This window comes from Cercospora beticola, chromosome 6, assembly GCF_033473495.1.
Source record: "Cercospora beticola chromosome 6, complete sequence".
In the NCBI taxonomy this organism is placed as follows: domain Eukaryota; kingdom Fungi; phylum Ascomycota; class Dothideomycetes; order Mycosphaerellales; family Mycosphaerellaceae; genus Cercospora; species Cercospora beticola.
Window position 1 is genome coordinate 1,512,068 of NC_088940.1, and position 25,265 is coordinate 1,537,332.

At 54.0% G+C, this 25,265-nt stretch overlaps 10 protein-coding genes across 10 annotated transcripts; 4 read left to right on the plus strand and 6 right to left on the minus strand.

Annotated features, from left to right (window-relative positions):
- Window positions 1-66: 66 nt before the first annotated feature.
- Window positions 67-1,263, minus strand: RHO25_009654 (uncharacterized protein; the record flags this gene model as incomplete). Its single annotated transcript, XM_023601184.2, has 3 exons — window positions 67-754; window positions 821-1,088; window positions 1,152-1,263. 3 exons carry the CDS (start codon window positions 1,261-1,263, stop codon window positions 67-69), a joined length of 1,068 nt encoding a protein of 355 aa, XP_023453326.1.
- Window positions 1,264-2,812: 1,549 nt separating this feature from the next.
- Window positions 2,813-3,951, plus strand: RHO25_009655 (uncharacterized protein; the record flags this gene model as incomplete). The annotated part of the gene is made up of 3 exons (XM_065603199.1): window positions 2,813-3,033; window positions 3,105-3,321; window positions 3,454-3,951. The coding sequence occupies 3 exons, from the start codon at window positions 2,813-2,815 to the stop codon at window positions 3,949-3,951; spliced, it is 936 nt and encodes a 311-aa protein (XP_065459271.1).
- An 871-nt stretch (window positions 3,952-4,822) lies between these two features.
- On the plus strand, window positions 4,823-5,348 carry RHO25_009656 (uncharacterized protein; the record flags this gene model as incomplete). Its single annotated transcript, XM_023601185.2, has 2 exons — window positions 4,823-4,978; window positions 5,034-5,348. The coding sequence occupies 2 exons, from the start codon at window positions 4,823-4,825 to the stop codon at window positions 5,346-5,348; spliced, it is 471 nt and encodes a 156-aa protein (XP_023453327.1).
- A 1,822-nt stretch (window positions 5,349-7,170) lies between these two features.
- RHO25_009657 (uncharacterized protein) lies at window positions 7,171-9,427 on the plus strand (the record flags this gene model as incomplete). The annotated part of the gene is made up of 2 exons (XM_023601186.1): window positions 7,171-9,228; window positions 9,287-9,427. The coding sequence occupies 2 exons, from the start codon at window positions 7,171-7,173 to the stop codon at window positions 9,425-9,427; spliced, it is 2,199 nt and encodes a 732-aa protein (XP_023453202.1).
- Window positions 9,428-9,491: 64 nt separating this feature from the next.
- RHO25_009658 (uncharacterized protein) lies at window positions 9,492-10,274 on the minus strand (the record flags this gene model as incomplete). Its single annotated transcript, XM_023601187.1, has 1 exon — window positions 9,492-10,274. The coding sequence occupies one exon, from the start codon at window positions 10,272-10,274 to the stop codon at window positions 9,492-9,494; it is 783 nt and encodes a 260-aa protein (XP_023453328.1).
- A 1,861-nt stretch (window positions 10,275-12,135) lies between these two features.
- RHO25_009659 (uncharacterized protein) lies at window positions 12,136-12,894 on the plus strand (the record flags this gene model as incomplete). Its single annotated transcript, XM_023601188.1, has 2 exons — window positions 12,136-12,303; window positions 12,355-12,894. The coding sequence occupies 2 exons, from the start codon at window positions 12,136-12,138 to the stop codon at window positions 12,892-12,894; spliced, it is 708 nt and encodes a 235-aa protein (XP_023453329.1).
- Window positions 12,895-15,363: 2,469 nt separating this feature from the next.
- RHO25_009660 (uncharacterized protein) lies at window positions 15,364-15,895 on the minus strand (the record flags this gene model as incomplete). The annotated part of the gene is made up of 2 exons (XM_023601190.1): window positions 15,364-15,382; window positions 15,450-15,895. The coding sequence occupies 2 exons, from the start codon at window positions 15,893-15,895 to the stop codon at window positions 15,364-15,366; spliced, it is 465 nt and encodes a 154-aa protein (XP_023453330.1).
- A 2,273-nt stretch (window positions 15,896-18,168) lies between these two features.
- On the minus strand, window positions 18,169-19,514 carry RHO25_009661 (uncharacterized protein; the record flags this gene model as incomplete). Its single annotated transcript, XM_023601193.2, has 2 exons — window positions 18,169-19,333; window positions 19,399-19,514. The coding sequence occupies 2 exons, from the start codon at window positions 19,512-19,514 to the stop codon at window positions 18,169-18,171; spliced, it is 1,281 nt and encodes a 426-aa protein (XP_023453510.1).
- Window positions 19,515-20,573: 1,059 nt separating this feature from the next.
- On the minus strand, window positions 20,574-23,268 carry RHO25_009662 (uncharacterized protein; the record flags this gene model as incomplete). Its single annotated transcript, XM_065603200.1, has 2 exons — window positions 20,574-20,777; window positions 20,833-23,268. The coding sequence occupies 2 exons, from the start codon at window positions 23,266-23,268 to the stop codon at window positions 20,574-20,576; spliced, it is 2,640 nt and encodes an 879-aa protein (XP_065459272.1).
- Window positions 23,269-23,905: 637 nt separating this feature from the next.
- On the minus strand, window positions 23,906-24,550 carry RHO25_009663 (uncharacterized protein; the record flags this gene model as incomplete). Its single annotated transcript, XM_023601195.1, has 1 exon — window positions 23,906-24,550. The coding sequence occupies one exon, from the start codon at window positions 24,548-24,550 to the stop codon at window positions 23,906-23,908; it is 645 nt and encodes a 214-aa protein (XP_023453957.1).
- Window positions 24,551-25,265: the final 715 nt, after the last annotated feature.

Consider the following 25,265-nt stretch of genomic DNA (forward strand, 5'->3'; position numbering starts at 1 on the left):
CTGTGCCTACAATACTTCCTCCTTCCTCTTGTTCCCCGTCGAACGCCCTCCCTCCCCACAACAACCTCACAATTTACTCTCCTTCCCCCCACCCAACACAACCCCCTCCAACCACTCCCTCAAAATCCCATTAACCTCATCCGGCGCATGCCAAAGCGCCCAATGCGTAGCCTTAACCTCTCCCCTCGTCAGATTCGGCACAGCTTTCTCCATCTTCGCACTCATTTCCCTCGTCAGCACCATATCCCTCGTAGCCAAAATATACAACGTAGGCTGTTTGATCAAATTCCTCGTCTCCTTTGGAAGCTCCAAATCTTCTTGAAAATTAATTTCCCTCGTTCGATACCAATTACATGGACCATGGATTCCGTTTTTCATGAATTCGTCGACGTAGTATGAGAGTTCGGAGTCGTTGAGTAAGGGGGTTGGTGCGATGGTTTCGGATTCGGAGGTTAGGATTGAGAGGTCGATGCCTGTTTTGGGGAGCATGAAATATTTTCCTGAAGCTACACGACCGCCGTACATTCCGTGGAGGAATTTTTTCATTGTGGAGCGGTCTTTTATGACGTTTTCGATGACTTGGTCTTCGCTGCCGAGTTGGAGTTGGTAGCCGAACTGGGGGATTGTAGTTTCGGCGAGGGTTTTGGTGCTGATGTAGGATTTTGTGGGAGGGGCGTAGGCGGTGCAGACGCTGAAGACGTGGGAGATTAGATCTGGGTACCATTGGGCTACGCGGTAGACTGTGGCTCCGCCCCTGTTGTTGATGGGTGTTGTTAGTTTCTTTGGTCTTGGAAAGATCTTGGTAATGATGTTGTCTTACCAGTCGTGTCCGCCGATGATGATCTTGTGGGTGCCGATTTTCTTAGCTATGGCAGCGACGACATCTGCGTGGGATTTGAAGCCATAGTCTCGTAAGTTATCGGATGCTCCAGTCTCTCCATAGCCCATGCAGTTGAGGGCGATAGTTCGAATGCCAAGAGATGTGAGCAGCGGGATTTGGTATCGCCATGCTAGTGACTGATCTGGAAATCCGTGGATGAGGACTGCTACGGCTTTTTGTGTTCCTTCAGCGTGGGCTTCGAGATATGCTAGAGACTGTGTCAATATACAGCTGTTCTATGTAGAAGTGAGGGGCTCTCAGATTCGCTTACACCACTTCCAGCCATTTACTTCAATGTACTCCCGCTTCACCTTTGTCCCAATGTCGCTCGGTTGGATCTTGGGTGCCATGATAGTCTCTGGCGGGTCGATGACGCCGTCCATTGACTCTTGAGACTTGTAGGAGAAGTGCTGATGCTGAAGAGCTTTGTACAGTCGGCATTGAGCTTGGCATGGAATCGAACTGGCTGACAGCTCATTGCCGAGGCACTAGATCGCGAACGTCGAATAGCAACTCGCATTCGGATGTCACCTGTAGATGCCACGCCATCTGTGCCAAGTTCTGCAAGAGTTGATTAATGTCACAAATCGACAGCAAGAAGCGCGCCTCGTCATGTGCGACAAGAGGTTGGAAGTGGCATGACTCGTGAATGGCTGGCCTGTGACAAGGAACGGAGATCGGCCGATTGCCAAGACATGCAGAACATATGTATGTACAACGACACGCTGACGATCATCTATGCCATGCAATCGACCCGCAAACTTGAGCGCATACAATCGCCCGCCGCGATGTGGAGCAACAGCAGGCGAGCTGCAAAATCTGGACCCCAAGAGATGATCCAGCTGTCGAGAACGACCAACATCTCTTCTGCTTAGGAAGTAACCCTGCTATCGCGTGTTGAGAAGAAATGACCAAGGCTTTTGTGTAATCGATGTAACGGTCTGCGCTGACAAGCAGTTTGTTGAGGTGCCAATTCTGCGCTCATCGCTACGCGACAGTCTACTCTTCATCATGGTTGCTATCTTCCTAGCGGCACAAGACCAGACTTGACTCCTTCCCCAGGTGGTCAGCACTTCCTGCGAACAGACGCTGCCTTTGTGGACGGGGAAGATGTGGCGCTCTCGATGGCTCAGAGTTCCGGAATTGTGAGGAGCGTCCAGGTTCGAGGCCTCGACGCGACAGCCGCCCACGAGCGCTGGTGCCAATCAGCATTGGTGGTGCAGACGAGCGTGGCCACAGCAAGCTTCGTCGTATGTAGCTAATGCACGGCGACGCTCGTGGACCGCCTCTTTTGCCGAATGCAAGTTACCGTGTGTCCCGTCGCCGCGACTCCCTTGTATGGCACAGCGCAGAGTATGGAGGTACGTCCGATGTGCGCTCTGGACCTCCGGCGCGTGAGGCAATTCGGGCTCGCGTCTCTCTTTGCATCATAGTTGTGGCACATCTGCAGCCCTCTCGCTAGCGCCGTGGTGTGGTGGGTTGTTAATAGAGAAGACGTCCTTGCCCCGTAGGTCTTTGCGTCTTTGCTTCGTGTTGGCGTTCTCTGCGCCTCTGACTCCTACAATGCCGCTACTAGTGGTCAAGCCGATGAAGCAGCGTTCTCAGCTTCCGAAGAGACGTGGCAATGATACTGACCTGCGTTCAGGGACTGCACGATCGTGTTTGGGGTGTCGCTCATCCCTTCCGATCGTGTGGGAGAAGCGGACGATGGCAGGCAGAGGGTGCGCGCCTGCCTTAAATCTTGTTTTGCGATCGATGATGGATCAACTGAACCCTGCCAGATGGGCTAGCGACATTTGATCATCTTCGCGATGTACCGGGGCTGCCTCCGAAGATTATCACAACTTTGTCGCAACGGTGTAAATGACCTGGGACCTGAGCCAGTACAACATCGCTAACTATCACCTTTCCTACCTTCGATAATCTTCACACATGGACGAAGGCTTCTCCAGAAAGCGAGATTGTCCCGCTCGCGCCATCCCCTCAGGAATGTTCCCGCTCAACAGACCAGTACAGCCCATCATGGCATCGACCGAATCGCATTGCAAAGATCACTCACAAAGGCTCTCGTACTCGGGGTTCACATATCGGCAGCGAGTATCCGTCGAGCTACAATGTCTGGAACGCAACATGGACGATACCTCTGTCACTGAGTGAGCGTAGCTGAAGAAAGTACTCCCAGTCTCCTGCTCGCGGTTCATTGCGTCCAATGCGAGTCCCGCAGATCGGCGGACGAAACCAAGCAGCGTATCTTCACCTTGCGACTCATCACATCTGCCGTGCCAGGTGGCACTGGAACGCCAAAGGCATCACAAAGTCTCCATGTTGATGAGGAATCTCCACGAGCGCATCGACCTCCTGGACCGAGCCAACGCAGTATGGCAGATGTCCCACAGCAGGGACAATGCAGAGGCACAGGGGTACTCGACGCCTTGGACTTGGTCAGAGCCTCGACTGTGCGCTCTTGTTGACGGGCTTCGAACATACCGGTATAGAGGCTGCGGGTCAAACGGGTCAGATCTGCTAGGAGGCGGCACATTCGGGAGCAGGAAAGGGCAGCATGGTGCGTACAGCCTTTCGCGCGTGCGGAGGACAAGGCGTGGGGCTCAGCACGCTCGCGTGTGCTCTCAGACGGAGTCGCTCCATATGGGCAAGGTGAGTTGCACGGCCTCCGGGACTGTCCAGGCAACGCGCGCAAGCTCGTGTCGACGCGAAGTGCAGCTCTCATGCATGTCGCCCCCGCTGGGAGGGCAAGTGGCATGTTGCTGCGGCAAAGTCCTCGTCTCGCTCGAGGTGAAGCAGGCAGTGCGACTGCTGGGCCAGCCAAGCTCAATTGGGCAAATGCGTCTGGACAGCGCATACAGATGCAAGCACGCCGGACTCCAGACGACGCAGCGCAGCACCTCGGCGTAAGCCTCTCGGACCATGTTTGTCGGCGCGCCCGAGCTGTTGCGTGCCCGGCACGATGTACTGTCGCGCGGGAGATGGCCAGAAGTACCGTGCGACTGTTCTGCTCCCTGCAGGGCTGCAGAGGATGGGATGCAGCTACCGGCGCTAACTCCGATGTGTGAAATCGCTTCCACTTCGCAGCTCGAGGACCGCACAGCAGCCGTCGGCGAGTCTCGGGCGACATCGGGCGTGGCGGTGCATTGCAGTCGAGTTCAGTGTGAGTGACAATGTCAAAGCCAGCCGTCGCGACCGTGCAGGAAAGTGCACAGCGGCGAAGACACGGCGGAGGAAGCAAGCAATGGGGGAAGAAAGTTTGGCGGATCGACGGGTAAGTTAGGCATCATGTCAAAAAAGCAGCAGTGCAGCGCGTCCAGACGGGCGTGGCGACTGCGGGCGAGCGTCACACAGAACGATCGATGGCATGGCAGGGCCGGGCATTGCAGTCTCACGCACAGCATCGCACAGCACCGCACAGCAGAAAGAGCATCAACGATGGAAAAGGCCTGGGCCGTGGCCGCGGCGCAGGTGCATGCTCGTCACGCCCGCAGCGAAGATGGCCGGTGGGCGGGCAGGCACAGCACACAGTCTGGGGCCAAGCGACACAACCACGAGGGAATGGGCGGCGTCTAGAACACTGCCATGATTATGCTGCCCGTGCGTGAGATCGTGTCCTGTGTCCCGGGAGTGCCGTGCAGCTCTCGCGCGCTCCAGACGAAGTGTGAAGAGTGTTGCGAGACTGCTCTGCTAGCCTCGTGTAGACGACGTGTTGCACGGCCGCCGCATGGAGGCTTCTGGCTTTGCTCCACTCACAAGCTTCGGCTCAATGACAACGAGCGGATCGCGCTCCTGCGCCGTGCCAATTGTCATTCACTACAAACACCGGTGACTGTGCAGCAGCCTCCCGCCTTGCTCGACACAATCCAGAGCCGAGTCAGACATTGAAGAGTGCTCCCGCGGCCCGGTGAAAATGCCTTTGGAGGTCGCACTCACCTCATGGCAGAAAGTTACTACATCACCCCGTCCGACTCAACGGGCTCCTCCGGCTCCAAATTCGGCTCGGGCAGTTCGCGCTCAGGACGAGACGGCAAGACGCCCAAGAGGGAGCAGGTCGCTGCCGCGTGCCTCCAGTGCCGCAGCAAGAAGGTCAAGGTGAGAAGCGACCAAATTTCTGCTGCTCTGATGCCGCTCACAGCCCGCCGTCTAGTGCGACGCCGTGCGTCCCTTCTGTGGCCGTTGTCGCCAGCGCAGGCTGCAGTGTGAGTACGACGTCGCCGAGCCCGACGTCACCAAGCTCGAGGCGGCCAAACGACGAAACGAGGAGATGCAAGACCAGTTGAGCGCCATGAGGGAGCTCTATGCAGCCCTGGCAACGAGGTCCGAGGTGGAAGCAGCACGGATACTTCACTTGATACGGGCCAACACCAATGACCCCTTTGCAGTGCTTCGTGCTGTGCAAGAGGCGGATCTGTTGCTGCGTCGTGCTGCGGGCGCACGCAATGACCATGATCGCGTTCCATGACCGTCGCGAATCCGGCACCAAATGATCCTGCCTGCCACTGGGATGCCCACGTGCCGCCTGCTACGTCCTTTTGGCACGTCAGCATGTCGGACGCAGGTCGCGGTATTCCAGGCTATGAGGGCATGTTAGTTTCGGTGCTCTGCTGCCGCAGCAATGCAGAGCGTAGGGTCGGCCCTGAACAGAACTTGAAGTGCGGTTAGGCTTCCGAATTTCACACAACGTCAAGATGATCCATGGCTTATCGCCAGTCGTCATATTGACGCATCATACCGGCCGTACTCAGCGTTGGAGTCCCGTCGCGAAGCCCGCGAGCCACTTAGACCAAACAGCCAAACGTGCAATGGACGCAGTCAAAGCCCTTGTACCTAAGGGAAATTCAAAGTCAGCAGTATGCCTCATTAGCTTCTTCACTATGTCTGGCGCGTTCGAGATAAGATTCCATGGCGTCGCCCGCTCGATCACTGACGGTGAAGAAGATGGCGGTCTGACAACCTGAACATGTGTCGACTCGCACGTGGAAAGCTTGGGAGAGAAATGCCCGCGTCAGACGGTCGAGGCTTCCTGTCAGCTTTCATTGCGAGTGGCACATGTGATACGACTAGGCTCTGGTGACAACTCGGACGGGACAGGACCATTGGACAGGATCTATGTGCAAGACTAGCAACGTAATTCACCACATATCACAAAGTATTTTGCAGGGTCCAAGAGAGGTGGAGGAGCGGTCCTCATGTGGGCCAAGTCCTGGTTGAACTATGCACGAGGGCGTGAGGTTTAAGCCAATCACTGCAATTCGCCATGGATTTTCCGGCTGGTCTTGCCGTCCGTCAGCGTGTGCTAGAGATCAGCTCATCTATCCTTCAAGTTCTTTCAAGTCAATTCGTTTCCATCGCAGTCCAATATACTACTGACGCCTCACCGGATCGTGCTGGCACTTGAGCCCAGGAGCCTCCGCTGTCTCCACCAAGAGTCTGGAGGTACATGTGGCATAACGTTACGCGGAAGTAGCGATACTGCCCTCACAAGAAGCGTTCGTTTGGACTGACCAACAATCGTCTCCTTGCTGATGATCAGTGCGAGCAAGGTGTCGGTACCTGCCGGGGTTGAAGATCGCTTTCACTGCGATTCGACCAACTGCCATTCTAGAATACGCGGAGCTTCCACTGCACGGCGGCCGATACCACCGAGTCGTACAGTCATGCTACAGCGACGGAAAGCGGCCTGACGGGCTGGCTTGACACAACAAGCACCTGGGACATCGCCCCTAGATTTCGCGCCTCTTGGGATCGTGAAAAGAGCAGGCCGTCGCTGTAGCACTCGGCTCCATTCTGTGCGGCAAGACAGAAAGCTGTACAATCGCGGAGGGTAGTGATGGTCTGCTCGGCTGCATCAATCTCCCATGACTGCACAAGATGTCCTCGATACACACTTTCCCCACGCATACTTGCCACCAGAGCACGATTCAGTGCTCAGGACCGAGTTGAAGAGCTTGCGCGAAGAGTAATAGTTCGTGATGTGTCTGCACTATGCGGGTCCTGAGATGTATCGTGTCTCCGCGTCCGGGTCAACGTGGATGCGATCAAGGAAGAATACGCTGGAATTGGCGAAGAGTCTCTGTCAGAACAGGCCAACTACACAAGTTGAAATGTTCTTGCTTTCAGCTTCACTTCGTTGCCGTTGTGCGAAGTGGGTCGAATCCAAAACGCGCTAGTGGAAACTCGCAGCCATGCCTTCCTGCCGTTCGAGCAAACACGAAACGCAACTACAAGAGCTTTCGCTGCCTACTGCACTTGTCCACCCGCACTGCATCCCAAGCTGATACAACATGAACCCCGAAGCAGCACTTGCGTTGGTGCAGCGCGAACGAGACATTTTCGAGACGGCGAATGAACGGAAGGGGCAACCACGTCCATCAAACCTGCCGACCCGCACGGAGCTCCTGCAATCATTCCAAGCGGCTGGAAAAGCCAACGAGCAGGACGGCCTGCAGGAACCATATCGAATCATCGTCGGCCACATCTATCCGCCGTCCACCAGGCCGCTCGCGGAACTCGAAGACATCGCCATCGGCGACCTGTGTTTGGAGACTGTGCACCATGGCAGACGACTCGTGTTACGCACTATTGGCCACCCCAAGATTGAGGACGGGGTAATCAACGTTGTCGAGGACGCCCACGGAAATGTCGATCGTTTGGTGGTATATCATTGCGGCCAAGACATTCTGCGGAAAGATGGACTGGTGGCAGTGAAGGACCCGTACTACAAGATCGCCGTTGATGGTGGCTGTGTGATTCGTGTTGATCACCCGGGTAACATCATCGTCCTACATGAAGGCCACGAGATCGTGCCAAAGACCCTACGAGAGGCAGAGCTCGATTCCTTGTCTGTCGATGGCGCAAACATGTATAAGGAGAGAGGCAACAAATCATACCAAAAGACAGATTACAGCCAGGCAGTTCGATTCTACAGCAGAGGGCTTGAGATATGTGACGCCGCGGCCACTGTCAAGTACGACCTCCGTCGCAACCGCGCCATGGCCAACATGTATCTTGGGCGGCACGAGGCAGCGCTGGAGGACGCCAAAGCAGCTGTGATTTCCACCAAAGATCTCAACGAGAAGTCGAAGAAGTTGAATGGAAAGGCTTACTACCGAGCCGGTTGTGCAGCATACCAGCTCGAGCGATTCGCATCAGCTGCGTCCTTCTTCGAAAACGTCCTGGAACTCGATCCCAAGGACACAGAAGCGCAATCTCAGCTCCGCCGTACGAAGGCTCGTCTCGACGAACAGGCCAGTGGGCAGTACAATCTCGAGCTCATAACGAAAAAGCTGCGCAAGGATCCCAAGCTGCGAATTCTGGACCACGCAAGTTTCACTTCCAAAGTCGAGATCAAAGATGCGAGTGAGAAAGGCCGCGGACTTTTCGCGACTTGTGATTTGGAAGCGGGAGAACTGGTCATGTGTGAAAAGGCGTTCTGCGTGGCTGGCTTAGAGGAGAAAGCTGAGGAGAGCAGGGTCATCAACCTACTGGACAGCACGATGTCAATTGGCACGCATGCATTGCGACTCGTCAAGGTTCTACAGAAACTGCTGTACAGTCCCAAGCAAGCAGCTCGTTTCCTTGAGCTATGCGATGGTGACTACCAACCAAGGCCGTCCCCCGCTCTTGTCGACGGCGTGGTCCCCGTCGATACCTTTCAGGTGATCAGCGTATTGAAGGCAAATGGCTTCTCCTGTCCCTCATCGGCATCTTCTATCACAATGGACGAAGAGGATGAGGGCAGCAAATGCACAGGAGTTTGGCTCATTAGTTCCGCCATCAACCACGACTGCATCGGAAACGTCAGCCGCACTTTTCTCGGCGACATGCTCTTGCTGCGAGCCAACAGACGCATCTCTGCTGGCGAAGAACTCACTATGCGATACATCAATCCCGAGAACACAATTGAGCAGTTCCATGAGCAGCTGAGAAGAAGCTGGAACTTTTCCTGCACATGTCGACTTTGCACAGCCGAGGTCAACACGCCGCCGTATCAACGAAGCATACGCGCTTCGCTCCTTGAGCAAGTGATTGAGCTCCAGAATGAGAATCTCGTTCTGGAATGGAGCCCTCCATCTATGGAAATCATCAACCAGGTCGAGAAACTTTGCAAGGGAATTGAGCGCACATACAACGACTCTCTCTTCAAAGCTTTGCCTAGAAGTATGCTGCACGTGGTCCATCTTTGGCTGTGTATGGCGTACGCTACTCAGAGCATGGGTGATGCAATGCTCGACGCCGCTAGGCTCGTACTTCGAGATTTGGGTTTTGGCATCTCTGAACACAATGGCACCCTGTCCGTTGACAAGTCAAACGCTAGACTCGATGCTTCGGGTATACATGCAGTAAGTCCAATGCAGACAGGGTTCTTTCCTCGTTTCTTCTAACTGATACCCTGCACAGGCCATGTATGCCGCACAGATCGAGGAAGCGAAAGGCCGGGGTGGTATTGCGCGTCAATACGAGGAGCTCGCAAAGGAGCTGTACCTGCTCTTCGCAGGATCGATGTTCGGCTTCGCGGGGCTTTTCCCATCGGTGTTCTAGTCATATCTCATCACATCATCCCGCACCACTTGCTCGTTCTCGACGCAGAACAGAGACTTGCATATCACGAGCCAGATTCGCCTTTAAATGAGAACTTCCGCTCCCATCTCCAGAAACCGCGATCATACCGCCACAACGCAAGTCCTTCCGCCTTCCCACCATCGCCCTTCCAAAACGACTTCAATTCATCCAGTGCATTCTGAACTTCACCTTCGTCATCCACTTTATTCATCAACGTATAATGCACCCGACACCCTCCCGCATCCTGCTGCGAAAGCCAGCCCTCTCCCTTCCAAGCCTGCTGTAACTGTCGATGAATCGACTTGGCTTGATTCCCACCATGTTGATTCGATACCGAGATTGCGAAGCCCTTCTTCAATCGAAAAGGCTCAGTTGCTTCAACGCGAAAGGGAGAAGTAGTTTTTGTCACTTCTAGCAGAGTGTGAATTATTTTGCTTTCTAGTTTACTTTCTGGTAAAGCGTGGAATAGTGTCAAATGGGCGGCGAGTTTGTTGATTTTCTTTGGGAAATATCGTTTTCGTAAGTCTGTCATGCGTTCGTGGAGGGGCTTGTCTGTGAGCAGGGTGAGGACGTAGACGTTTTGTTCTTCGTTTCCTGTTTGTGGGATGTGGGAGGGTGAAGGTCGTCGTTTGCGATGTGCTTCTGGCTGGCTGTGATTTGCCCTGTCGATATGGCTTGCTTGTTGCCCTCGGCTTCGCTGTGCTGATGACTGATCATTACTCGGCGCCTGTTGAGCTTGTGATGAGGCTGAGCTGAACTGCTTCGATGTGGCTGGAAGCCCTTGAGAGAGCGTTGCAGAGTAGCTCAAGCCACCCGTACTCGACATTGCTTTCAATAATTGCCGCTGTATTTGAGATGATCGTGGTGCGAACGATGGCATTTGATTGCAACTACGGGATTGATCGTTTGTGGACTGGCTTGGAGGATTTTGATGAACTGGTCACAAAATACTGACGTAGTGATTTGATAGCACGTTCGATGGGGACCACGGGACACGAGCTAGAGTGCCAAGACCGTGTTCCAACCTTCCTAGACAGCCTTGGAATGCGAAAATACACTATACTACGGTCTTCGATAGCTCGTGCGTTTGCAAACACCGGCGTGGTGCGCAGTCAAGGAGTCGGTTGTTACTGCAATATGGCGAGAATCCAGAATCGGGCGTCTTGCTTCGTATCAAAGTCCGAAGGTGAACATGTCGCTTCGTGGAAAGTGCAAGGTCTCCCCGTGAAGGAAGGCAATGCGTGACTCGTCGCTGCATCGTTCATGGCTGACACGGGCTTGATGCTGGACGGTGCGCTTGATTGTCCTTGTTCGAACCTCACCTCATCACCTCGCGAAATGGAGCGTCTGTCCTTTGCATTTCAAATGCTGGCCAGCATCGACCATGACGGGAGCGGCCGAGAACGCGGAGCAATATATTTGGCTTCACAGAGAGATCTTCCGCAAGCGCAAGCGCACTTTGTCAACTATCCTTGACCTGGCCCGTCGGTAGTTCTTGCTTGTCGCAAGTTGACGACAGATTCAAAGATTCGCTCCTGAATCACGACCAAAAACGAGCAGCGAACGACTTTCGTGTCGGGCCGGCGTCGATCCTCTCAGATGTGGACGGGCAGCGGCGCCAGGGCGTCTCGGAGCAGCCACAATGAACTGCCGTCCAGAGCCCCTCAGCAGATCGTGGCCGAATGCGAAGCAGAAGCAAGCCGAGTGCCCTAGGCATGAATCATTGCCCTGCGTGCGCTGTTTCCCCTACGCAGGATACGCACAATCCATCGCTGCCTTGGCGATCGTGCACGTGCGCGACATCCCCGTCGGACCACAAGCGAGGTGCGGGTACGGGCGACCTCGTCGTTGCGGACGTCCAAGCTGGAAATTGCGACTCAGGCTGACCGACTTCACCACAACGCTGCGTTCGCTCTCATCTGCCAACGGGCGTGCTCTGTTTATATCGACTTCCATCTGCTCCGGCGCCGGGATTCCCACCGAATTGCAATATATTTGACTTGAGCAGATGTGCTGTCTAGCCTGCAACGCCGACTCTCCGTTGCAAAGTGCTTAAGCGACCCAGCGATCACGCACCAATTGCGACAGCACCTCAGATTAGGTTGCGGCGGCGCGAGATGCCTTTCCAAATACAACGAGCGTCTATCCATGTCTGCGTGATTGCAAGCTTTCCGGGAGCAACGGGCTCTCCTGTTCCAACCAATGGCGCTTGTTTCGTCCTGCCAACACTGCCGTTATCCCAGTCTAATCCAACAATCGGGTAATACTCCGTTCTCCAGATCTCTGGTTGTTCGTGCGGCAACTGCTGGACCACCACCCCCGGCTCAGCTGCGCCTTGTCTGGCGACTCCAAGATCTCATGCTCCGCTCTCGCGACATGGTACTCGCCTTATTCGCCACGGCTTGAACGCTAGACGGCTCTTGTGGATGGAAGGACCGAACTTTTCCATTTGCTCTCCTGTATCCTATATGACATGCATGACCCCATCGCCCGGCTGCCAGATCCATCGCCATCCTCCCAAGAATGACATGTCATCTCCTTGTCAGGTATATTCGCACCGTCAGACCTTCCGCTCCCGTCTTCTGACTCGGCAGAGGGTAGCACAACAGCGACTGAGAACAACTTGTTATCGAGTTGCTTAATATCTGCCAGTCGATATACTGGCTACAACATCTCCGAGCAGACCGATGAGCGACAACAAGTTGTGTTCGCTGTTGAGCTTGGACGATTTCCTCTGTTTCAATGGCCCTACAGGAGTGGTTGTTGCCCAGGATGACAGCAGAACGAACTTCTTCCACCATCTTGGCCTGCAAGCAAACGCTTACCGGCACCGCATGCTCTATAGAAAGATGAAGGTACGAAGCACGTAATCTGAAGCACGAGGCTCAGCACTGACATCAAGGTAGGAAGAAGCCAAAGTGGGTATGCGTCGACTGTTTGGAGATCCCAAGTCACTAGATCAATCTGCGGCACGTGGCAAGACGGTCACGCCACCATACAGTGTCAGTCAAATGTCCGAACTGGCCTTTCAACGGGAAGTGGAAAACATCTACGAGAACGCGTCTCGACAGACCAGAGGGATCTACGACCTTACGCGGACCGCCAATGGGCACAATTGGGTGGTCCGATGGATGCTGTGGCATGTCATTCAAGCACGACATGCTGAGGAGAACCGGGCGGCGAGCAGTGCAGGCGAAGAGGATCGTTCAGTCACGTCTCCTTGCTCTCCTGGGATGGATTGGTCACCGGTCAGTTGCTGCAATCCAGTGCGAAGTAAAGCAGCGTGGATCAAGACAGTGGTCACGCAGTACGAGACGAGTGATAGTGAAGACTGGGAGAACGACTATCCGCATCACGTTAAAATTAAACCGAGGCAAGCGGCAGCACATCTGGAAACTCCTACGACACCGCGGAAATCAGTATTCTGGGATCATGTCATGACTTGAGATACCTAGCGACCACGGCCGCCAACTTGAACTTGAGGCACCCCACCGCGATGGAAACACCTCCGAGGTGATGTCGTCTCTCCTTCGGAGAGCACTTTCACAGTCGCCTTAATCGACGAGAGAATCGGGTCATGCAGACCAACAGCTGGTTTCCATTCGCAAGCAGGTGCAAGCCCACTGTTTCGCGCAGACCTGGTCTTCACGATTGTCCGGATTCCAGTACCGTGTCGAAAATCCAACCCTCTCACCACTACCACGAATCTACGATTTTACGCTGTCACGACTGGAGGAAAGCCGAGGGATCCGGACTGTTGCGACAATTGCCAACATATTTTGGCACTTCGTTCGAAGCGCATCATCGATACCCAACTTTGATCGGAGTCGCACGCAGGTGCGGATGCAAATTTCATCTTATGTACGACGAAGACAGTGAGCGAAGGGAGGATGATTGCGTAATAGCGTGCTACGAATAATTGTACTTCTAGCGCATTGCAGGAGATAGCCACGATGCTATTATATATCCCTCATCCATTTCGAAACTTTTTGAAAGTTCGACTTCCTCAACTCCCGACTAATCCTCACTGGATGTCATTTTCCTCATAATGCCCGAAGACTGTCCGCGTGCACTCGACTTGCAAGGATGTCAGCTGGTGGGTGAGCAGTAGTGCACGATCGCCAAGTATACTTGTACGATAGTTCAGAGACAGAAAAAGGTGTGTGTGTCGCCAGAGTAGTGTCGCTAGGAACCAGCGGCTTCCGATCCCCGGTGCCCGGTGGACCTGGAATCCCCATCTGACATGCTTGCTTGCATCATCATCAGCCACGTCTTTCCGCCCGTTGGTTGGACGGCCTTTGACGCCATCCACAACCATCGGCCCGAGATCCGTGAGGCGTGATGAGGCGCGGAACTTTTGTTTTGGGGCTCTTTTCGTTCGCGTGGAAGAGCAGACATCCTTGTCGTTTTGTTGTTCTAGAGTGTGCCACAGCTCTCCTCAGCTGATATGTACTTCCTGCTACTGTCAGCCTTCGTAATGAGTTGAGGTGAGGTGAGCTCCAGGTGAAGAGGACATTTGTTCGGGAATATCGTGGATTTGCTGCGGATTTTGTTGTTGTTCCTGCTGCTGCTGCTGCTACTGCTGATCTTCCTCACAATTGTCAATTTGAAGTGTAATAAATTGAGATGCAGTTTCGCACATTCCATTTTCGGGACATCGAAGTGGCGTGTGAGGTAGTCAAGACCTCAGCTTGCCCTGTTGTCCTTCCTTCCTGGTGCCTAGCTGCTTTTTGCTTGCTTGCTCGCTCCTACCGGTGCCCTCCAGGGTGCAGTGACGCCTGGGCTTGCTGGGCTTGCATGCAAGCTTGCAGAGCCTTTTCTTCACACTTGCGTGTAATCCTTCGACCTTGTTGGTCGTTTGAGGTAACCTCGGGCAAGGCTCGGCAGGGCATTGAGCGTCGTCCCAGTCGTTGTTAAGAGAACTACGCTGTGTCGTGCTGTGACAGAAAATGGAATTCTGCATTCTCTTGTTGTAGCAATGTCCTTTCTACATGCAAGTGTTTTGTCATTCTTGCTACAAATCATCGACGAGTCGTCGACTTCTCCGAGGGATGCGGCTTCATTGCGGGCGAGTCGTCAGCTCATTGCGAGTTTGGCCGTGTCGTATCATTAGTGTGGGCGCAGCCAGTGCCTCAAATGGCCTAGACTTTCAGCTCGACTCTACTACCCATTTCTGCACATTTCTGCAGGTGCTCAATGACAAACGTCACTTACGCCCGTAGCTCCTGTCTATTACGGAGCAGCCCGGCTCCTCGTGTGCTCACTTTCTTTGCTTTGGCTTCGTTCCATCGCAGTGCAGCAGCAGAAGTTGTTGTCTAGCAACATAGTGCAACGATCCTAGCCACTCGATCGATTACCTTCCCAGCGACAATGTAAATGTGACGGCTTCGTTTCGCTTTGTGCCCGAAGAGCTCAAGAGTGTCGTTTTCGGGGTCCAATAGTGTAGGAGCAACCCCCCCGGAACCTTGGTGGGGCTTGGCTCCAACCACGATCAAGTGACAGCCATGCTTCTGCTCGCAAGTTGGAGGAGGCGAGAAGATTTGTGAAAACAAGCGTTGCACGTGGAAGACGTGTGCATGTTCGGACAACCTACAGTACGCCGTGTGACCCATCGGAGCTAAGACCGGCTGAGGAAAGAGACCAAAGGAACAACATCGACCAGATCATTGGGTCGTAAGAGCGCAGAACTAGGGTGGGAGTCCCCCTCACGGACCCGCCGAAGGGCACATTAGGCCCTCGTGTGCGTTGTTCGCAGTAGTGTTGTTAATCACAAGCCGTACGTACACCGTACGTGTATGGTGCACAGTACGTACAGCCTCTCTGGACTGATAGGCTGTACGTACAGATGAAGCTCCGTAAAATGCCACCCTATACAAGGTCAGGGTATCGAATTATCCACTGGCATGTGGGGGCCTTCACTCAGATTTGTAGGTACTATACCAACCTGGACTTAGCTCGACCTGTGCGTACTAGTACGTACCCGTACAGTGTACGTACGTACAGTAGAAAATCCTTGGTGTACCGTATATTTACAACACTAGTTCGCAGTGTGTATAGTGGGTCGTTCCGACGGTCCAGCTCTACTACTATGTCTGCAGACTTCCGATGGAACTCAATTGGAGGTTGTGGCAGTAGTGCCGATCCATCTTCAGCCGAGCCGATCAATATGGACTCGTGGATGTTCATGCAGGCGGGTGGACAGAGGTGCAGACAGCTCGCTTGCTCTTCCCACACAGCTCGCTGCACTTGCTCGACAGAGAGCACGCGACAGATCGTATAAGCACCGCCCTGCCATCTCTCAAGACTGCAGAGTATTACGTCCCATTTTTCCAACAGTGCCGAATCCGACGCTCGCTTTTGCTCGCCGCTATACTGAACGATTCGCCCCAGAATTAGAGTACAAGGCAGGACCACAGAACTTCCGAGACCCTCCAGGAGACTTCTCATCGCAGCTGCCTCCAGATCAAGATTTGCACAGTTGCAATCGACGTTGCAGAAAGGCAACCTCACGACTCGCCCGAGCTTTCGAACTGCCGTCAGAAAACCGATTACCAAGAGCACAATGTGCTATCTCTCCAATATCAAGTGGGAGAAGTGTGGCCACTACGCCATAATCACGGAACCATGCGCCGAAGCAAGGAGAAGACAACCACCCTCGCTGTGTACAACAGTTCACGAGCCCAAGGCGACCTTGATTCCTAGGTCGCGAGGAGTGTGTCCTGATCAAACCCGACACGCTGGTCAGGCTTCAGCCACTCCGCAGCACATGCCGACATGTTGAAAGAAAATCCACGAATGATCGCGAGGGGGATGCAGGCGATGTAATGTCCTGGCGAATGATAGTGTTATCATAGAAGGAGCCGAAAGTGGTCGAAAGAGCTTCGGTTGTTGGTAGCTGTGGCGAATAATGTGCGTCCTATTATGGTCAGGCGTCAATCGGCTTTGAACGAAATGGGTTTCTGCAAACATCGCTTAAAGCAGGCCAAGGCGCGATCGCACTGCGGCGACCAATGCCAGCGTAATACAAGCGAGTGCGTGGAAGCCATTGTTGAGCCTTTACCACAGTCGACATTGTATGCATGAGCCTATGCCGCAGGAGGAGCACTTTTCTCCGCAAACACGAGCTCAGCCCAGCCGATATTGGCCACGCAGAATCCTGTCGGCATGCATGATGGCGCTGAGTCCCGTGAAGATAATATGGGAATGCGGTGCTGCAGAATCCATTGGAACACGTCGGCTGCATGAGTCCGTCGACGTTCGCTCGATGACTACTGCACGAGGAGACCGAAGGGGTCTAGAAAGACGACAAATGGGGCTTGAAGGGGGTCCCCGAATTGCGTACTAAATCCCGGTTTCGGTGGAGCGCATCACGCAGTTGCACGTTCGTTGGCTTGGAGTGCTTGCCGTCGTGCGCAACCTGCCGGGAATGCATCAACTTTAGCTTTAGTATGTGCCACATAGCCACCAAGTGACAGCTGCTGTCAGGAATTTTACATGTCCTCTCACTGCTTGACTTGCGAAGCGCGTCTCGTCCTTGCAGCGAAATGAACAGTCGCTGTGAGATCGCCTTGCTGACGATTCGATTTTCTCCAGTCGTGCACGAGCGGGATGAAGCCATCATGAACGCCCAAGTCGGAATTCCAGACAGAGATCGAGTCGCGCGAAATGCATGTGTGTCTGGACCACGAGGACATCCCGGTTGTCCGCTTCACAGCCATGCATCGGCATCCGATGGCGATGTAACAACCTGAATAGGCGTCAAGCAGCAAGTTTCGCCGCTAATGTTACCTAGTCTGCAACTTGCGAATGTTCGGTAGGCTAGATGTGCTGGCAACTTGGCAAGTTCCATTTCTCGACAGTGCTTGAAATAGGCCGCTATAGCCTGCGCCTAATGTGGCCGATCTAACGTAGCACGGCCCGGAGACTTCGATCCGCGTTGCAACATCAATGGTATTTCGTCCACATCGTGATAGAATGACTGATGACAGTTGTGCTACCTCTGTAAGAAAAAGGTGACTGGCCACGGCTAAATCGGTAAATGGCTTGCCGCCTGCGCGCAAGAAGAAAACATTCCTGATCATCGATCATTGGCCAATTCGTCTGACCTCTTTGGCGCGTATCCTCATGTATCCAGAGCGCGTAATCAGCTTCACGATCAGAACATGTGAAGAAAGTGGCGCGAGGTGCAGAATCTATGATTTCGACCAAATAAGCCACTGGAGAAGGGCCGAGAAGGGTCGATCGTCTCCAGATGCTTTTGCAGCTTTCCTAGTCATCCCGTCATGCAAAAGCTAAGGGCGGCCCAAATCTGGCCGCATTGGGATGATCGTATAGATTAAATGGTGGCTTCCAATACCGCTTGCTTAAGCTGCCACAGGTCACTGTGGTCACCGATTATGCCAAACAGACACTGCTTGTCTCCTTGAGGGCCGTATACTGACTTGCTATGATCCCAGGCTCGTGTCAACTGTCATTGTCCAGACAGATGAACGGCAATGGTTAAGTTCCCCGGACGGCTCCAGCTACATGATTCAGTGATCATGGCTGTGCTTTCGCTCGCCGTCGGCGAACTCTGTGAGAGCTGGGCGGCGGTGCAAAAGCAATCGGGCAGCGCAGAGCATACCGCAACTGTCCGACACTTCGATTTCTGTTCTTCGTGCTGCAGCGCCGCCCGCGGAGACGAGCATCACGCGATATTGCTAGATCTGCATGCCAGGACCTCAACCTCCGCCGATCTCGTTCAATGGCCATTGCATCAAGCTTTGCCATTCTTGTGAGAGGACGCTTCTGATTGCGTAAATCTCACGTTTCGCTGTCGTTCTGTCGCCTGTATTGCCAAGATACTGTAAAGCATCGGTAAGACCAACCACTGCAAAGAAATACGCCAGTGTAACCAGAGCCCGAGGACGGCCTTCGACCAGAAAGTCAACGAATTTGCGGGGAACCATGAATGGGAACATGCAGATCCATCGTAGATTGATGTCAGCGGCCTCGCCAGCGAGAACGCCTCGGCGGAATGAGCCGATGTAGCTGAGAGTGGTCTCATAACTTTCACAAGTCTCCTGGTCCCACACATCCTGCGAAGGTATATCTCGGTTGAGAATTGCGCCAAACTCTCGTTGCATCTCAGCGTCAAATGTGGCATTGGCTTGCCATATGTTGGCCGTTGTGTCCATGAGGACTCTCAAGCCCGTGCCTTCGGGCACAGCTTCAGGAGGTGGCAGAACAGTGAATGTGCCACGTCCAACCTCTAGCCACTCGATGGGTGGAGTGTATGGCTCAATTGAACGCTCTTGAAGCATCGCTAGAGAATTCATACTGATCAGAAGAGCAGCATATGCAACAGCGTCGGTGTTGCAATTATCCAGATCGACGATTGCTGCTCGTTGTTCACGAAGTGCCCAGACCCAGTAATTCTCCCTCGCTTGGTACAGCGGCATGTCATTGGGACAAGTGCCAAGGAGGTGCGTCGCCGTCATGGTGAACATGGCGTATAGAACGTTTCTATTGGTCAGCGCCACCTGTGGTACTTCCCCATACCAAAGCTCCTTCCAGGCCGGAGGCGAGGTCATTCCAAATGGCCTTGAGACGGCAAGCATCCAGTGGTGCAAAAGGCGGAGTTCAAGATATCGTCGTTGCTCTGACTCTTCGGTCAGAGGATCTGGCGTTTGGCCTGTGGTCGCTTGCTGGGCAGCTGGCTCTCCGTAAGTCGAGGGTGGGCTTCCTTGAGAAATGGAGTGTGCAGGAGAGACGATGAGAGGCGGGCCCGATGCAGGTTCTCTGCTGCCTGACTTTGGACGAGATTTTGACGGCTCCGGTATAACGTATGTGCAATCCAGACCCAGTCGCAGACATATACCGCATTCCGGAGTTTTTTCATCGCATCTGAACATCAAACAGTCGATTAGAAAGATGCCTAGACAATGAAGAATCGGCAGGGACGGTCGTACTTTACCCGTCGTGCTTTGCAAGTCTGGCATCCATTGCGCGACTTCTTGTGGCCAACTTTTGGTGCGCGTATGCTGGTCCTGCGCGTGTCCTTCGACACAGTCCCTGTAGGTGACATTGTCCCCTTGGCAAATAGGCTTCAACGCGTTCAACGTTGGTAATGGCTGGCTTCCTCCAAACAAACAACGCCTTCTCGGTCCAGTCGCAGTGCGGAGAGTCGCATCATAAAAGTCCGAACATGCGCTGCGGCCGTGTGCGACGATGCATCGTCAAGTTGTCTGCCTGATTTGCTGATGAAATCGTGTCTTCTTGCAAAAGGAGCGTTCGAGCTCAGAGATGATGTACGCGGCAGGATCGGGCCGAAGTGCGCAAAACTTTCTGCCTCCTTCCTAATTCCACTTCTTCTCTGGACGTCTTCCCTTTCCTCAACTCATCTTCGCATAACATATCTGTGATCACTTGTCCATATACTGGGCGGTGCAGTGGCAGACACGGCCGACCTGCTCGCTTTTCACGTGCGTACAGACCTACGACAGGGCCTTACCTCCCCCACCGACCCCATTTCAAAACCGGTAAGTCTCTTCTCATCCTCCCATCACAACACATACACAACCACACAATGATGAGAGCACTATTTGCTACCCAGCTCACTCAAAATGCATCCCCAAAAGGGTGCATGATGCTGCAAACTCATAGAGGCTGTTTCTGAAACTTACCACACACTTCCCCTACGCTGGTGTCACGTTCGGTAATCAATCGGAAAACTACACCCAGTTCCCAATAAGCTGACCAAAACTCTGGTCTTAGATTCCACCTTTCCTAGTTTAGGCGCATCTTCCATAGCCACAGCATGAGGCGTAGCATAGCCTCTCGTAAAATAGCTTTGAACAAAAGAAAGCCAATTCGCAGTTCTTGCGCCACAAGTTCCAACGTCTCCTTGGTGATACCAGCCACAATCTTGTATAAGTCCGCGGACGGGCTTGTGAATTTCTCCTCCGCGAATCATTAGACACTTATTCGTAAAGTCCTGGACCAATCACCTTTGAATGATTACACATTCGCAGACGACATATGTTGAGGCTCGTTGTGCCGCCATTGCCAATACTGAGCTGAGCTTGAGCTTGTCATATGGATATCTATTCTACTCTTCTTCTCGTTAGGCTGCCATGCTAAAGTCTCATCCGATCTTCACATCTCTCGTCTTATCTACAAGCAACAGCACATCACCGAGCGCGACGGCGAGCTCTGGATCCAGCACGGCCTCTCTAAGATCCGGCACCTCGCCCACCCCTTCCGCCACGGCCTCCTCTTGCTCTGCCGGGTCTCGGACGACAATCTCGACAGAACCAGCTGTCATCCTCTGCAGGAGTTTCTCGCAATTCTGTACAACCCAGGTGAAACCATTCTTTTGCGCAATTGTCATTGTCACAGGCCACCATCTCGCCATATGACCCGCGATTGCAGTAGCAATATTTCTGTTCGTTGGGATCATCCGGATCGTGCTCGCTATCATCGCCTTCTTGATCAGCGTCTCGAGCAGCATCGTCGTCCAGGTCTTCTTCAGGCTCGGCTGGAACCTCGTCTTCATCGTCGCTGTCATCGTCTTCCAGTGCAGGAGGCTCGTCCATGCGCGCGGCCGCAGCACTGTAGCTGTTCTCGCTGCGAGTATGATCGTTGCGGCCGGATGACCTAGTTGACAGCCGCGCGCTTGTTGGTGGCGGGGAAGCACCAGGTGAACTTTCTCGAGAGTCTTTCATAGCCGCTGGCGACATCATGAGAGTGCCCGAGTTGGCAGTATTGCGTCGTGAAATCGGCCTCCTAGTTGTCGATCTTCGCGTTGCTCTTCTTGCCTCCGCTTCAGCCTCATCTTCAGCATTGGCACCCTCATTCGGCCGGGCTACGTCTCCATTTTCGTCTTCTTCCTCGTCGTCATCATCGTCTAACCTGTGCCGGTCAAGGTTTGGCGACTTGTTGAACGGTGCCAGCTGCTTGACAAGATGACTGTTACTGGCGTTCCTTTTATGCTTCGGTATGCTCGTTCCTTGCATCTGTGGCTCAGAAGAACTGGAGTCTCGATCTCCATGCCTCGAATGCCTCGTGCTCCGGACACGCGCCACAGCCGCTGACCCAATACTGGGGAACGCCTCCGTTTTCGGCGTCCCGACTTTGGAGCCTCGACCGCTGTTCTTACCTCGGTCACTACCAGAGCGCGAGTTTGTTGGCCGTCCACGCTCATTTCCACTGCCTGTGGTGTCTCCATTATCTGCTTCTTCACGTTTGAGCTTCTGGCTGACCTCATGAGTGAGACGCGCGCGAACTGAAGCTTGCTCATCGCCGGTGTTATCATCGTGCTCTTCTGTCGTTTCGTGTGCCTTTCTCCTGCCATTGACCTTCTCTGCATTGCCATTACCGTTCGCTTTGCCGGCAGCCGATGCGGGCCGACTCGCCGCGCTTTCATCGTCCTGGACTCTCTCATGACGAAGATTGGTTGCAGTGCTGTTCTGTCGAAGTCTGGAACTCTGTGGTCGTGGGCCGGGAGGTGCTTCCATGGTTGCTGGGTTGAAAGAGGAGGCAAGTGGACTGCTAGCCAACATTGGACTGTTGTGAGCAGAACCCGGCATGCCCTTCTTGCCCTTGGGCGGACCAGGTTTCGCCTTCGTTGCCTTCGCCTTTGCTGCCGTAGGGTCGATCGCGGGCGTGCTTCGCGGCGTGTCTTTGCCCTTCGCGCCCTTCTGGGTTGAGGGTTGCCGTTCCATGCCAGGCGCCACAACAGCAGCCTTATCCGCATTCTTCCTCCTCTTAACAGGCGCAGGCTCGCCGTTGGTAGAGATGCCCAATCCAGTGATATTCGCAGCTGTTGTTCCTTTTCCTTTGCCAACCTTTGGCGCTTTTCGAGGCTTCGCCGAATCGTCAAAGTCAGAATCGCCAGCAGCCTCCACGACTCTCTTGCCTTTGCCTTTTCCGCGACCAGCACCGGCTGCTTCTCTCTGAGCATCGTTCCTCGCTTGGGCGATTTCCACCTCGTGCATGACTGCCGCCGCTGCCGCGAGGTTGTTTGTCGCGGCCACGTCTCGAGGCCTGTTCGCGCCAGTCGCAGCTGCTTTCGTCTTCTGTCGATTCTCGCTATATGCCCAATGGGTCATGCTGCCCAACCGCGCCTCTTCGCTGATCTCGCCCTCAATGTGAGGCATAACCGAATCAATGCGCATGCTCTGTGCTGCCAGGACGCGATTCACCTCATTGAGCACGACAATCTTCTCGTCTAGGTTGCCGAGCATCGAGTGCGTGAGCATGCGAAGCTCTTGGTATTGATGTCTGCGCTTGAGCTCCTCTTCGCTATCAGGTGCCTCGGCACCATCCAAGGAACCGGCCATGGAGGGCTGCGCGCTATGTCGCCCACCGATGCCATTCACGAGGCTCGCTGCGGCGCTACCACTCGTGCTGTTGTTGGCGGTCAAGCTGAGCAGGCCTTGTGCTGTGCCCACCTGAGCTCCAGCACTCGCGGTCTGCTTGCGCGTGGGCACTGGCTGCTCCATGAGAGTATCTATCAAATCACCCAGCTGATCAGTAGGATTGTATATTTTGGCTTCCACTTCTTTCATGAGCGTGTAATGCTTCATGACCTCTTTCGGCAGAGCGGTGATGGCGTCAGTGAAAAAGGTCAACGCTGGAAAGAAACCGGCGGGCTGCGAGGACTGGTCGGCCATGTTCGCGTCTGGGTCGATACCAGCGGTCATGGAGCCGAATGGGCGAGCATAGTAGTTGGTAGGTCTCGTGGTATTGGTGCGAATCGCGCGGCCGGCGGTGCTGCGTCGCGGTGGTGGGACGCCATTGTGATTGAGGTAGTGTGGGTTCGGGCTGGGTTCGGTCATGATGTTGGACGTCTTTCGCAGGCTCGACATGGGCGGTGCCATGATAGACGGCGGTGCTCCGCGGGGGGCGGAGCAGAATGAAGGAGAGAGGGATCTGGAGGGCGAAAGATGCGACGCGCTCGACAAGCTCGAGGCCGGCGAGTGGTGAGTTTGGGGGTCTTGCGCGAAGCAGCCTCCAAGCGTCACAGCAGCAGCGACATGGCGTGTCTGATCGTGTCGTTGTGCCCGTGTGCCCTGCAATGCTCGCTGGCGGTCTGCGGAGCGATAGATAGCTCGAGAGCGAGAAGAATGACCTACTCCAACCTCGCCGCCAGAGTCTCCAAATGCCGCTCACATCGGCACAACGTTTCCCCGTGGTGACGCAAAATCGCCAGGGTCCGGGTCCTACCGTTCGCAGTAGAGCCCTTCCACGAGCTGTTCGAAAGATTGCACGAGAGGCTCAAGAAAATCAAGGACACCGGCGGATACGATGTGTTGCAGCAAGAGCAGATACCACGACTCTCTTTTCCACTGACGTCGCTGTGTGCTTAGGCAAGCCGAATATTCGACAAGATACTCCGTCTCCAAACCACAACGCGTATCCATGTCGGGCGTCAAAAACGCGTCCCGTGAACTCTCCAAGGCCCTCGTCGCAGACCTATCTCCGCTCAAACACCTTTACCCTCCTCACACTATACTTCTCATCCTCCGGCTCATCCACCTCCTCCAAAAGCCCTTTATCAATATTGTAAATCACACCATGAATATCCAATCCTCTCTCCCTCATCGCATCAATCACAGTCGGAATCCTCTTCAAATTCTCCACTCCGGCTTGTACATTCTTCTTCGCTAGAAATGTCCCCCTTTCCTTCTCGTCCATATCGTCCAACTCGTCCGAAAACTTCTCTCGTAACGCTCTCAAAGGCTGCAGCCATATATCCAGGATGTCCAACTTAGTATTGGCCAGTGATGCGGCGACGCCTCCGCATGAAGTATGTCCTGCTACGACAATGTGCTTGACCTTCAAATGGAAGACTGCGAACTGGACGATGGAAAGCAGACTGATATCGGTGCTGTTGATGATGTTTGCGATATTCCGATGTGTAAAGACCTCGCCAGGCTTGCAATTCAGAATCGTCGTCTCAGGGACCCGAGAATCTGCGCAACCGATCCAAAGAATTGGCGGAGCTTGACCTTTGGAGCATGTTGGGAAGAAGTTAGGATCTTTAGTTGCCACTTCCTTGGCCCATTTCTTGTTGCAATCTAGGCAGTGATGATAGGCGTCTGCTGTAGGTGAGGACATGATCGATCAGTGTGTATTGCAGTATCAGGTCGGCAGCAATATTGAAGATTTCAGCGTGAGGAGGAAAGTGCTGGGGAGGTCATATGCAGTTGCTGGGTAGAAGCTCTGGGTTTAGTCCGGTATAGCTTTCAGCCTTGCGTTACACACCAGAAGCAGGGATGATGGGGAAGTCACGATAAGAGCAGTCGCGTTCGTGTAACGAATTGCTACAGATGTTGCAGTATGGTGCAGCACGTAGGCGACACTCACCTTGTGTGCCGTTGGCAGTCGGCTTCTTGCGATTCGATCCCGTAACACAGATCTAGACTCAACAATGACCTTGTAGTGGCTCATGCAGTTCTGTCGTATGGCACGCGGACAACGCCAAAAATCGGTTGTGAGCGAAGAACCACGGATCTCAAAGAGCGTGCCAGGATCGTCGCGTGGTGAGAGGTATAGAAAGGTCGAATATAGCAACTTAGATGTCAGATCCGATGCATAATCTGGTTGAGTAGATGCATCAAGATGCTTTCGTTCTTTTCATCATCCGTTGGGGCCTGGTGCATCTTTGTCCTCGCTCCGATTGCTCGAACCCACTGCTTGGCGGACACATTGCGAGTCCGAAGTCCGGATTGTCCGGCTACATTTGGGTTATGCGAACGTCGACTTCCCGAAAGTCAGTATTGCTCGAAAGAGACGGGCTGACGATTCACGGTTGACGAAGAGAGTGGTCGAG